Here is a 12,933-nt window from a genome sequence, read left to right as displayed (position 1 = left end):
TCGTTATGTTGGTACGTCAGACATTCCTTTGTTGCTATTCTACGTTGCATCAGTATCTTGCGGCCTTGAGTTGTTGTAGTGGGAGGTAAGAATACTTGTGGGTGGGGCGGCTATGCCACTCGAGAAGATATGTATAGGTACAGTGGAATCTTTCGGATGAGGCAGTATTCCTTTGTTGCTATTCTACGTTGCATCAGTATCTTGTGGCCTTGAGTTGTTGTAGTAAGAGATAAGAATACTTGTGGGTGGGGCGGCTATGCCACTCGAGAAGATATGTATAGGTACAGTGGAATCTTTTGGATGAGGCAGTATTCCTTTGTTGATATTCTACGTTGCATCAGTATCTTGTGGCCTTGAGTTGTTGTAGTGGGAGATAAGAATACTTGTGGGTGGGGCGGCTATGCCACTCGAGAAGATATTCATAAGTACAGTCGAATCTTTCGGATGAGGCAGTATTCCATGTCGCATCAGTATCTCAAGGTCTTGCATGGTTTTAGTATAATTGAGAGGGTTATTTCGCTATTGGGAATACTAATTTCTGTTAGTGGGGCAGTTATGCCACGCGAAAATATGTAGTAGCATGATCGGTTTCTTTAGGTGGGCAGCTATCCCGCTCGGAGATATGTATAACCACGGTCGCATCTTGTGGATGAGGCATTATTGTTTGTTCCTATTGTACGCTGCGATAGTGTCGTGTGGCCATGAGTTGAAGTATAGCTAAGAGGCTAACTTAGATAGAGCAGAATATTTGGGGATGGGGCGGCTATGCCACGTGGAGATATGCGTTGGCCCGTGGGCAGCTATGCAATTCGAAGATAGACAGCAAGACAATCGAATCTTGTGAATGGGGCAGCTATGCCATCTGAAGATATGCCATCTGAAAAGGCATCGGTATAGCCGGATTCTCGGCGTGGAGCAATTATGCCACCAGGAGATATCCATCAGTCTAGCCGGTTTCTTGGGGTGGGGCAACTATGCCACCCGAAGATATGCATCAGTATAGCCGGTTTCTTGAGGTGGGGCAACTATGCCATCTGAAGATAGGCATCAGTATAGCCGGATTCTCGGGGTGGGGAACTATGCCATCTGAAGATAGGCATCAGTATAGCCGGTTTCTTGAGGTGGGACAACTATGCCATCTGAAGATAGGCATCAGTATAGCCGGTTTCTCGGGGTGGGGCAACTATGCCACCAGAAGATATGCATCAGTATAGCCGGTTTCTCGGGGTGGGGCAATTATGCCATCTGAAGATAGGCATCAGTATAGCAGGTTTCTCGAGGTGGGGCAATTATGCCATCTGAAGATAGGCATCAGTATAGCAGGTTTCTCGGGGTGGGACAACTATGCCATCTGAAGATAGGCATCAGTATAGCAGGTTTCTCGAGGTGGGGCAACTATGCCATCTGAAGATTCGCATCAGTATAGCCGGTTTCTCGGGGTGGGGCAATTATGCCATCTGGAGATAGGCATCAGTATAGCCGGTTTCTCGGCGTGGGGCAACTATGCCACCAGAAGATATACATCAGTATAGCCGGTTTCTCGGCGTGGGGCAACTATGCCACCAGAAGATATACATCAGTATAGCCGGTTTCTCGGCGTGGGGCAACTATTCCATCCGAAAATATACATCAGTATAGCCGGTTTCTCGCGGTGGGGCAACTATGCCACCACAAGATATGTATCAGTATAGCCGGTTTCTCGGGGTGGGGCAACTATGCCATCTGAAGATATGCATCAGTATAGCCGGTTTTTCGGGATGGGGCAACTATGCCATCTGAAGATAGGCATCAGCACAAGTGGTTCATCGGGGTGTGCCAATGTGTTACGGTCTGTAACTTAAAGTTTTGTAGTTTTCGATAGTTTCTTAAACTATCGTGAACAGTGAAGTTCTGCAACCTACAAAACTTCACTCAGAGCACCACTCTAGGGTGTAGTTGTCAGCATTGAGATCTCACAGCTCAGTTTTATGTGTATAAGGTGCGCTTTGGGTTTACTGGCCGACTCCCTCGCCAGTTCCTCGGAAATGGGGGAGCATGCTGTATGTAGCACCGCCATCTAGTAAACACTCCACTCGGACTCTGTTCGTCTTTTCACCCATATAAACATGGCATCGATCGCTCCGCTGGCAAGCATAGGTTAAGCGCCCAACGCTTAGTACACGTTCCCTCGTTGCGGGATTATTAAACGGATTATCGGTTTATGATGTTTATAGTAGCTCTATTATAGTTAGTATTACTATCATCTTCTAATGGTTAACTCCGTAGACAACGACACTCTTGAGTTAGCACTGGGAAGACCTTGAGCCAAGTGACACCGCAAAGGATGATCAGCCAATTGGCAAATTTCGTTAAAGCGTAAAATTTCTTCATTTTCGACTTCACCACTGTAAGCAAGTCGCAACTATATAGTTTATGAGGTTTGATGGTGCTCGGTCGGGTACGATGAGGATTTTGGCGAAGTTTTCTAATGTCCCATATTCAACTTCCAATTTTGAGGCGCATTTTCGAACCAAATTGCGACTTGCAAAAAAATGGTGATCGATTTCGGCTTTGTGCTGACGGTTGTGCGCGATCTGTTTAACGTGCGTCACGTCGCATCACAGTCTCCTGTCTCCTACCAGTATGCCGCTCCTGCCGTCTCCTTGGGGTTCGATATCCTTCCGTAGCTGAAAACGGACGAGTTGTGAGCTGAGATGATATCCTCCTATGAGTAGTTATTTTCCCTGTATGGTTGCCGCCGTTAAGGTTGGAAAGCCTGGACTCTATGAAGAGTTTGCAGACGATTTCGACGAAACCGAGGATGGTTTTGTCGACAGGCGTAGCGCCAAACCATGTCATTGGTTATCCATGGTCACCTTCAGGCAGTGGATATGTGCTGGCTTAGTCCTCATATTAATTCTGTTATTTGCGCTCTTCCTTTGCTGGAAGTTTATTTTGAGTCGATTTACAATATTGTCTACTGTTGACGGTCTACGATGGACTTTGAACGAGATGACGACGCATGGTAGGACTTTTCAATGTGGACCTGTTGCTGGTACCATCTGCCTTAAATCCTCTTTGGAGGTTACTGTCGTCAATCCTTCAGCAACACGCTTGACAATTGGACCAAGCCCGACGGACTTATATTATAACGGCTCGTATTTGGGTCAAATTGACATACCGTTATTGATGATTCGAGACGGAGGCCAAGAGATCATAAGATTCACCACAAATTTGGGTGGACTTGTCAATGAAACATATAATGCGCTGCGTAGAAGTGTTGTTGAACGGAAGGAATCAGCATCGGTGTCGCCATCGGTGTCACCATCGGCTCCGCCCTTGACAATATCGGCTAAAACTACGGCTGACATGAGCTCCTACTGGTCCACTACGTTCACCTTGCCGATGCAGTACGCTTTGCCGATACAAAATGTCTCTAGAGTCACATTACTGCCTCTTTCGTCAAGCTGGTCTTCTATCATCATACCTTCTGTAGTACCAGCTTCTACTACTACGCGCCCAACTCCGCGAACTACAGAGGAATTAGTAATACGGCCGGCCACTCGTGTCAATACCACTTCGAGCCTTTGAGAGCCTTTGATTCTACTACTCACAATTTTTGCCAGAATTTATTTCATCATTAACACGTCGTTTTGTTGTTCAAGTACCCCAGTAGGCAAGAATAGGATTGTAGAGTCGTCAGAACGTCAAAAGAAATATGAGCAATATAGGTTCCTGTTGGAAGTTCTCTTTTAGTTCGGAGGCACTTCTTCAAGTCCCAGGTTGCCCTCAGCAATGAAACGAAAACACTACAAAGCCCGTGCTTCTCTCATCTCCAATATGGTCACACTTCTTCAACTCGTGACTCAAACTGGATATCATTCTGTACATATTATTCAGTCTTGATGACTTTCCTTATAGTTGCAGTTCTTATAAGGGAATAAGCTGCAATAACGGGCAGTTACTAAGTAAGTAATATCATGGGTTCGGAGGCTTCGGGAGATTGTCTTCCTTGGCTTGTGGAGGATTGATTGGATTGATCCCCGTCGGTATCAGCCCGATCAGCTACACCTGGAGGAAGTGCCTCATGAGAATGGACACTTCTACCAGAATGAACCCCAACAGGGTCAGATCTTTCTCGGATACGAGAAAACTATCGTATTGAGGAAATTTTCTGGCTACGAGTGAAACGCTCATCGGTAACCTCAACCAGTCAATATCACAAAGTCCGTGGAGTAAGAGTCTGTTAATTGCCGCTTGAATGCGGGTGTGAATTTTCTTACTAATCTTGAATAATCTCTTAATTCCTCAACGCCTCTGCGGGCGGCGCAATATGTTGGTCGTTGACGATGTTGGTATTTGTGTTTCGCATCTTGCACGTTCGGCTTGAATCTTTGCATTTATCTTAGCGTATTGCCATCCACATAATATGCATGTTTCAAAAAGTGTATCGCGAATGGGTCGCAGCTGGTTGACGGCTGGCAGCATCGGGTAGATGACCCGGTTGAGCTCGGTAAAACAACCGATATGATTTGTTGCTGACCATGTTGACGTGGTAAAGCATGTAACATTGCTGATCTTATTTTCCCTCTAAAAAAGTATATTCTTTGCCATTCGCATGTGTATATATCGTCATTGAGAGTATCTATCCGTATCTTATGCTGTGAGTTGGTTGGATACAAAATAGGTACGGATTGTGCCTCATTTTGAGTTTTCCAATGCCGCCCTCGAGCACTGCGGATAGCAACACTACTAACAGTAGTGGCTGCGAGTCATCCGGGAGCTCTATTGCAGACTACTTTCGAACACACAAGTAAGTCTATTCAGTTCAAGAGTTCTTCGTTGGTTACGATGACAGACTCAAGTCGAAGTCACTTAGTCAGAACTTGCTCGGAAATTTCCGATTTAGTGATATCAGTCGTATTCCAATATTATCTCCTCCAATATGAATTGGATTCTAATCAGTTTTATTCCGATTCATTGAATATTGAAATCGATTTTTCCTGATATATTTGATTTTTTTCGAATTCTATATTGTATACAGTCTTTCCCTTAGGCCGTTGACATCGTCGTTAGCAGCAGAAGTTGAGAAGAAGCAAGGATCCCAGAGAAGAATGCTAGGTTTGTATAACAGCCTCCAAGTTGCGACCGAGCGCACCTGTATAGGTCCTTCCAGAAGACCATCCGTGCAAGCAGTTCTATACTATCCTCAACGGTATGGCTCTCAACTAGATGGAACTAGTTTGTTGGCGCACAAAACGTATAAGGAAGAGGGCAGGTGGGCATTTGAGGAGATGAACGTCTGCGTATTCGGTGTTGTTGCGTTTGATTAGGCGTTCTAGTGCAACATGGCTGAGGAATCCCCCTGTAGGAGTCGTCCAAGGTGGTGGAATGAAGTGAATTTTCAGTGGAGTTCTCTTCCCTCCAGGCATTTCCAATATGTCGGGATATTTTTGTCCGGCTCCTAGAGTAGCGACGAACAGGCTTCCGCCTCCCCGCCCTCAGCGGAAGGTACCGGACGGATGCAGGTGAGATTTGTGGGTTCTTTCATTGTGAACAGAATAAGAGTATATGTTTCTCGGAATTTTTCGTGTTTTGTACACTTCTGGCCTAAGTCCATAATGTAGCGTGCAAACTTCCGAGCTTAGCTCGAGGGACGAGATATATATTCCAGATCTAGATCAAAATTCTCTGAGGCGTATTAGCATCCGAAGTTGATGTATGATTTTAGGTTCTACGGCCCGCAGACTCTGGGAAGACGTCGGCTTTCTGCCGCGCCCACCACTACCAGCCCAACGGGATAACATGGTGCATTAATGACGATGTTGCAAGCTCAGACTCAAGAGTTGCGTGGGGGCGGGAGGAGGGCATACTCACGCAGTACTGAGCCAAACTGGAACTGATAGAGTGACTGTCCGCATGACCGCTTCACGCAATATATAGTCGCTCATCAATATATCTCAGTATTGGTAGAGTTACAACCTGAAACGCTACTTATTCGGTCTCTCCATCCGGTAAATAGATATCTCAGTGCTATGCTCCTCCGGCATAGCGGCCCCATTCGGCAAATACATATCTCAGTAGTCTAGTCCTTTGGCATAGCGCCCCCATTCGGCAAATAGATATCTCAGTAGTATAGTCCTTTGGCATAGCGGCCCCATTCGGCAAATAGATATCTCAGTAGTATAGTCCTTTGGCATAGCGCCCCCATTCGGCAAATAGATATCTCAGTAGTATGGTCCTTTGGCATAGCGCCCCCATTCGGCAAATAGATATCTCAGTAGTATGGTCCTTTGGCATAGCGGCCCCTCTATTCGGCGAATAGATTTTCCAGCGGTATAGTCCTCCCGCTTAGCGGCCCCATTCGGCGAATAGATATCTCAGTGGTATAGTCCTCCGGCACAGCGGCCCTTATTCGGCAAATAGATATCTCAATGGTATAGTCCTCTGGCATAGGGACCCCAAGTTAAAATTTAAGCGGAGCGAAGCGATCCATGTTATTATTTTTCATAGAAGCAGAATCATAGACGTGGGAGATTATATGAGTCGCGAATGGAAGGTTCATCAACCTCACTGTTATTATGATGCCTGATGGTTTGTGTTGATGATTATGATGCTATTAGTAGTCGACGTATCAGTGAGGGAGAAGTGATTGAACATGGATTAGATCCTGCGACCTGGAGACGGCAGTTGGCGGTTGGAGAGATGTGGCACACTGTAGTGACAGGTCGTGAGAAATTTTCATGGGAGAAAATTTGCTTTTTCCCCGGGTTTATCATGGTGGTTTGTTATGATGCTATTGGACCTGGAGACGGCAGTTGGCGGTTGGAGAGATGTGGCACACTAGTGACAGGTTGCGAGAAATTTTCATGGGAGAAAACTTGCTTTTCCCCCGGGTTTATCAGGGTGGTTTGTTATGATGCTTCGACGTGTCAGAGAGCGAAAAATGATTGGACATGGATTAGATCCTGAGATCTGGAGACGGCAGCTGGGAGTTGGAGAGATGTGGCTCGCAGAATCATAGGCATGGTAGATGATATAAGTCATGAGTGGAACGTTCATCAGCCTCACTGTTACTAAGATTAATCATCGTCTGTGTTGTTGATTATGATGCTATCAATAGTCAGCGAAGTACTCGGGAGTTCGCATAAAAAAGTATACCTGCGTATACTTTCCATTGACATGACGGACGATATAATCGGTACCTTAGAGAGTTCTCAGCATTGGTCTCCAAATCGCTGTACGCGTGCGCAAAGGTGTCGACTCTGGTAGTTCGCCGGTTATTACAGTTTGAAAATGTTCTCCTCGATCTTCTCGAAACTAAAGAGTGCGGTGTCCTTCAAGGACCCAGAAGAAGCTGCCGGAGGGGAACGCGTAGGATTCAACTCTATCTGTATCTTGCATCTTGACCTGATCTGTATCTTGTATATCCGACCTCATCCATATCTTGTATATTCGACCTTATCCGCATCTTGCATATTGACCTCGTCCGTATCTTACATGTGTGAACCTCATCCGTATCTTGCATATTGACCTCGTCCGTATCTTACATGTGTGAACCTCACTCGTATCTTATATGTGTGAACCTCATCCGTATCTTGCATTTTCGACCTCATTCGTATCTTGCATTTTCGATCTCATACGTATGGTAGACAGCGTATGTCACATCAGGTCGGAAGTACTCCTGTCGTGCCTGCTCAATTAGTCGAGTCTCCCATGGGAGACAAACACACTGAAAAAGAGGCGGAGGCGACTCCGGAGAAGGAGATCAGCGACAAAAAGGGCAGGAGGCATTCCACTACTCCTGTTGCCGCTCCAAAGGGTGACAGCGAGCCGGTGGAAACTCCGAATAAATCCCCCGCTGCCAAGCTCGCTGAGATGGCGACTGGTGGCGGCGATGAGGGAGCTGAAGTGAAGAAGGGGAAGAAACGGAGAGGGAAGAAAAAGAAGACCGACACTTCTGAGCGATCAATTGAGGAGCAGGCAGCTGGTGCGGCTAAGGCGGTGCCGAAGAAGGATGGTGGGAGTGGAAAAGGTGAGATAGTTCAATTGGATAGGCCTGTAGGCTTATTAGCCCGAGGGTGTGGGTTCAAATCTAGGGTGGGTCTTTTCTTTCAGAGAAGACTGACGCAGAATTAGAGAAGGAGAATGCAAAGCTGATGGCGGAAATTACTAAAGTTACCCGAAAGTGCGCATTATCAATCTCATCCACGCCCTGTGATTCCTCCCCAGATACCGCACTCAGCAGGAGGAGATAGCCAAGGCCAATCGAGAAAGGAAGGCGGCTCTCTCTGTAGCCGCTCAGCTGTACCAGATTGGCATGGTTAGTTATGGGAATTCACTCGAACCATCATCAGGACTCAGTCTTCTATCAGGCCATTGAACCAGAGCCTCCTCGAGCCCGCACTGACTCTTTCGCTCTACCTAAGCTGCCAGCAATGGGTGAACAAACCAGAAGGGGAGCTGAGACGGCTAGGGTCAGCGGGTATAGCCGTCGGGAGAGCCAACAGCAAGGACAGTCCCACTTCTTGATGGAGTACGTTCTCATCGGCGCTCGCTGAGTGTAAGGCTGAGCTCGCTTCAGAGGGTCTGATGCTAAGCGTTCCTCTACTGCTGATAGACCGACGACTGACCTCAATCATTTAATCAAAGAAGTAAAGCGAGAAATTTGAGTATGAATGATTTTGAGCCTCAGGCAAAGGCTCGCCAAGCACTCCTCAGAGCGCAGTCACAGACGAAATTAGCGGGTAAGTGAGAACGCTTTATTTTTTCCAGTGTGGGAAAATTTGCGCATGGTCACATGTGTTGGTGACAATATGGAGAATTTTGGAAAATTCTTGTTAGTTTTTGTACACTTCTCCTATTTGTGTATAGACTCCTATCAGGAAAGCGAACATATATTGCAACACTGCGTTGTTGGTTATTCTCGTGACGGTTTTAGGCGATAGTAGCGGAAAGTCTAACCCGGAGGATGTGCGTAGTCGCCTTCGTACGGGCAATACAAAGCAAGATCTAGAGGCTGCTATTAAGGAGGTGACTCTGTGAGCTTTTGTTATGGGAGGAATGGTTCTATGTTTAGGCCAAGGATCTGGGTATGACGTATGAGGTGACTCTGGCTGAGAAGAAACTGGAGGGAATAGAAGGATGATTTTCGAGGTGTTTTATTAACCTGCTTATGCAGCTCAGACTTACGATAGAGAATCATCCATTTCTTTGATATTCCGTTTTTTGTGTTACCGAGTCGGGCACATCGTAAAAGTAAAGCTAGTGGGTGTGTTATCAATTCCTCACATTCTGACCTGGTCAAAATGCTCTGATCATGGGAGCAATACTGAAGATCGCATCCCTCGCGAGGGACAATGATGAGGTCAATAAAATTTACTCAGGGGCTGTGGTATAGAAGAAAAGAGGAGGGGTTGAATCACAGGGCGTAAGATTATGAAAGTGAACAGAACACATAAACCTAAGAGGTTCCTTGAGACTAATCTAAGGTGAATTTACCCAGCGTCGACTCGAACATGGGTCGGTGACATGATAATCGTGTGTGCTAACCACTACGCAATATGCAACGGATGGAATCACAGTGCACACCAACGAGTCTATCATTAGATCAAATATATATATGGCGATGAGGAGAATGCATACAGCTATGTGTTTTCTCGAAACCCTAGCACTGAAAAAGAGCTGGACAGGCCCTGTCCGACAGGGGCACCAATCGCGGAAGAATTCACACGCGCTAATGGTACATCCACGTTGTTCTATAAGGTCGCTTGATGAGAGAGTTGCGTCTCTTCAGCAGAGCTCTCATTATATGTACTACTAACAGTCATTCCCTTCCGGATAAGTGCCAAAGCTTTAGTAATTCGCTCCTAGAAACATCATTCAGCACTACAATGTCGATATCCACTAGCAAGGGGAAATTAGTGTCGTTCTGAGAGGTTCTTGAGCGATTTTGCTGACCAACAACTGTATTCATATTGTCTTGCTGAGTTCGTTGGAATCAACCCGAATTTAGCATTGGAAGTATTAAACAAGGACCGTCCTTGTGTATTGTAAGGAGAGTGACTGGTTGACGAACACAACTCGAATGGCTTCATTCTTTGGGGAGCATCTTTTTGAGCTTAGATCAACAATCGACAAATATTGTATAGAACGGCATTGAATGGGCCGTCGCTTAACAGTTGGCCTGAATCAAATCACGAAGCTTAGCTTCACTCGCGCCGCTCATTCGAGTAACCTGATCAAATGCATATAAAATCCATCAGAACAGTCGTCTCTAACTTACCTCTTTACCGGACTTGTAAAGAACGAATGTGGGGAGGACCTGAATCTCAGCCTTCTCAGCAGCATCTTCAGCTTGGTCGACATCAACCTTTATGAAAACGGCCTGAAAACGTCGATTATAAGCAGAGGAGGCTTATGCTAGGTACCTTGCCGTCGAACTCAGTGGCCAACGCTTGGAACTTGGGACCCATACTGACGCAAGGACCGCACCAGGTAGCGAAGTAGTCAACGACCACGAGCTTGTCGCCACTCTCGCCGAAGGCCTTCTCAAGGGCGTCAATAGTGTTAATGTGAGCAATGGACATAGTTTTGAGATTAGTACTTTAAAACAACTGAAGACTAATACAGTGAGAGAGCACGAAGGGGAGAACCACAGAGGAGTGTTGTCGGAGGACAGTTTGCACAAGCTGAAGCGTACAGACGTCTGACGAGGATTACATGGGGAGACAGACGTTGCACGTAGCTAAGAATGTTTTAACGCGCGCTAAAACGCTGTTCGGAATTTTTTACTCACCCATAATCGACGCATTTCTGTGCGTGCGAACACAAGCTGCCCTGGCGACTGCCGTTGGGCCTCCGAGTTGTGAAAGGATACGTGTGAACTCCCAAGTGGCATCTGGGCACTGCAGAGGACCCTGCACAAGGTACATACTGGAGTGCTCCTAGAACCTATATCGAACACCTGGTTGAAGGGATGTACACTAAACACATCTACGATACTGCTTCAGGTTCTCAGCCTAGTAAGCGTCACTGACTCAGGCCGCCCTACTAAAAGCCATACTGGTTATTGGTAAACCTTATTATATATTATCATTATTAAGTTACAGCTACCTCCGACTCCCCGGCAACAAGACAGGTGGCTTTATTATTGTCTTTTCAAGCACGGAGCCGTCTCTGGAGCATACCCCAGCAACCCTGCTCAATAGTGAGCAGGGTTGCTGAGAAAAAAAGCACCCCGGAGAGATCGAACCAGGGTGGCTCTAATGCCAGATCTGTAAGTAAACCACTACGCTAATTTACCGCTACATGCAATAAGTATGTGTCAATGGTTATTCGTGAAACGTCTAGTACATAGTAGCTAGTCACACTCAATTAACGTCTCAAACTGCGCCTTACCTCAAGAGCTTCCGCGTTCTCGAGGATATAGGGAATCAAAAACGCCATTCCACTGTGCTAAAAGTTGATTCACCAACCGAATCCAATTAATAAGAAACGGCTGTATGTTTTCATTCGTCGTTGGGAATTCATTCGCCACTACCAATGAGCTGTTGCCGTTCATCAATGCGGAAAATATGCATATGGTCATCTAGAAATTCCAAGGAGATTCGTATTGGTTTCTGTACACTTCTACAGAACTCCTATAATTAGCTCTAGAAACTCCTGAGCTTACCATCAACGCTTTCTGAAATTTCTCAATTTTTTACCCCCTACTATCCAACACAAGTCACAATAATCTCAGTGGTCAAGCTAATGATGTAGCGCGAACTGTGCACTCATCTCCTGGCTGGTCTTATCGGTTTGTCATTGATCGGAACCTCCTTTCCAAGATGCCGCAGATGCTCAGCATACATCACACGTCTCTCAGCCTCTAGTTCCACCTCGGACACTGCTCGCCAGTCCTTATCGGGCGACCAGTCCTCGGGGAGGAACTTCGGCTGCATAAACGTAACGAAGTCTTTACGCCAAGCTTCGACCTGAACAACAGTGATGACGAACATATCACGTTCGTAAAAATGTACAAAAACAATCATTTCCATATTGTCATCATCACGTGAAGTTGACCATGTGCATAATTTCTCCTACTGTTTATACGGATTCTGGCCAGCACATTTGGTTCGCCATGTGCATACTGTAGCGAATAAAAGCGAACCACATGATAGTTGCAGGCTCATTGAGGCAACCAACTCGAGTCAAGACGGCTGCGGTGATCATTGTGGGAAAATATGCACATGTTGGTGACAATATGAGGAAATTTTGCAAAATTCTAGTTGGTTTCTGTACATTTCTACCCTAGTTTGCATATGGACTCCTACAATGAGTGAGAAAACTTCCAGGGTCAGCTGAGAAAAGCGAACATATATCACAACACTGGCGCTGGGCCAATCTCAGCACTACTCACGAAGATCAATGCTCAGTTGAACATGTGTACGCATGCGCACAATATGAAACTTGAGAAATAGAGATCAACTATCAACTAACATAGTATATTTGTAGTGGATAGAAGTAGTAGGTTTATAAATACAACCTACATAGCTAAAACCGTATATATACGTGCTCTAGCATCACGAGTATCTTCGAAGGCAGATATTTGTGTAACAGGAACAACAACCTCAACATATTTTCTCACACTGCAATTCATCAACATTATTTTAAAATGTCATACCGCACCACGCCCAACTCACGAATTCAGGCCAGTGTTCTCCCAACTTCTTCACAACAACTTCACCATGCGACGCGAACGTCGAATCAGTGTTGCCCTGCTTTCCCATATACTCATCCGCGTCACTGGACTCACTCAACGAGAACGCCTCATTCGGATCGTCGTAAATACCAACATCATGAAGTGCTTGCCAAAATTCCTGTCGTTTCTTCTCGGGCATTCGAGGGCCGTCTTTCGATAGGAGAATCCGAGCAGCTCTACGCGCCCGGTAGTAGTTCGTATTTCTACAC

General features: G+C 46.0%; 4 protein-coding genes across 4 annotated transcripts in view; 2 read left to right on the top strand and 2 right to left on the bottom strand.

Annotated features, from left to right (window-relative positions):
- The window catches only part of Pmar_PMAR024158 (PfMPC, putative), a gene marked incomplete at both ends in the record, with an annotated part of 861 nt that extends 782 nt beyond the window's left edge, over positions 1 to 79 (top strand). The window contains one exon of the mRNA XM_002777272.1: positions 1 to 79. This exon is cut by the window's left edge and continues 4 nt beyond it. Within this exon, the coding sequence (XP_002777318.1) occupies positions 1 to 79 (79 nt within the window).
- Positions 80 to 7,249: 7,170 nt separating this feature from the next.
- On the top strand, positions 7,250 to 9,175 carry Pmar_PMAR024157 (Cylicin-2, putative). Its single transcript, XM_002777271.1, has 9 exons — positions 7,250 to 7,353; positions 7,651 to 8,014; positions 8,098 to 8,167; positions 8,212 to 8,302; positions 8,355 to 8,515; positions 8,564 to 8,633; positions 8,675 to 8,726; positions 8,921 to 9,012; positions 9,059 to 9,175. The coding sequence occupies exons 1-9, from the start codon at positions 7,276 to 7,278 to the stop codon at positions 9,125 to 9,127; spliced, it is 1,047 nt and encodes a 348-aa protein (XP_002777317.1). The 5' UTR covers positions 7,250 to 7,275; the 3' UTR covers positions 9,128 to 9,175.
- A 978-nt stretch (positions 9,176 to 10,153) lies between these two features.
- Positions 10,154 to 10,568, bottom strand: Pmar_PMAR024156 (thioredoxin, putative; the record flags this gene model as incomplete). Its single annotated transcript, XM_002777270.1, has 3 exons — positions 10,154 to 10,216; positions 10,265 to 10,366; positions 10,410 to 10,568. 3 exons carry the CDS (start codon positions 10,566 to 10,568, stop codon positions 10,154 to 10,156), a joined length of 324 nt encoding a protein of 107 aa, XP_002777316.1.
- A 1,188-nt stretch (positions 10,569 to 11,756) lies between these two features.
- Positions 11,757 to 12,863, bottom strand: Pmar_PMAR024155 (hypothetical protein; the record flags this gene model as incomplete). The annotated part of the gene is made up of 2 exons (XM_002777269.1): positions 11,757 to 11,957; positions 12,666 to 12,863. 2 exons carry the CDS (start codon positions 12,861 to 12,863, stop codon positions 11,757 to 11,759), a joined length of 399 nt encoding a protein of 132 aa, XP_002777315.1.
- Positions 12,864 to 12,933: the final 70 nt, after the last annotated feature.

This window comes from Perkinsus marinus (genome assembly GCF_000006405.1).
Source record: "Perkinsus marinus ATCC 50983 genomic scaffold scf_1104296952136, whole genome shotgun sequence".
In the NCBI taxonomy this organism is placed as follows: Eukaryota; Perkinsozoa; order Perkinsida; family Perkinsidae; genus Perkinsus; species Perkinsus marinus.
The sequence above is the reverse complement of the archived record's forward strand: the minus strand, read 5'-3'. Positions and strand labels throughout refer to the sequence as shown.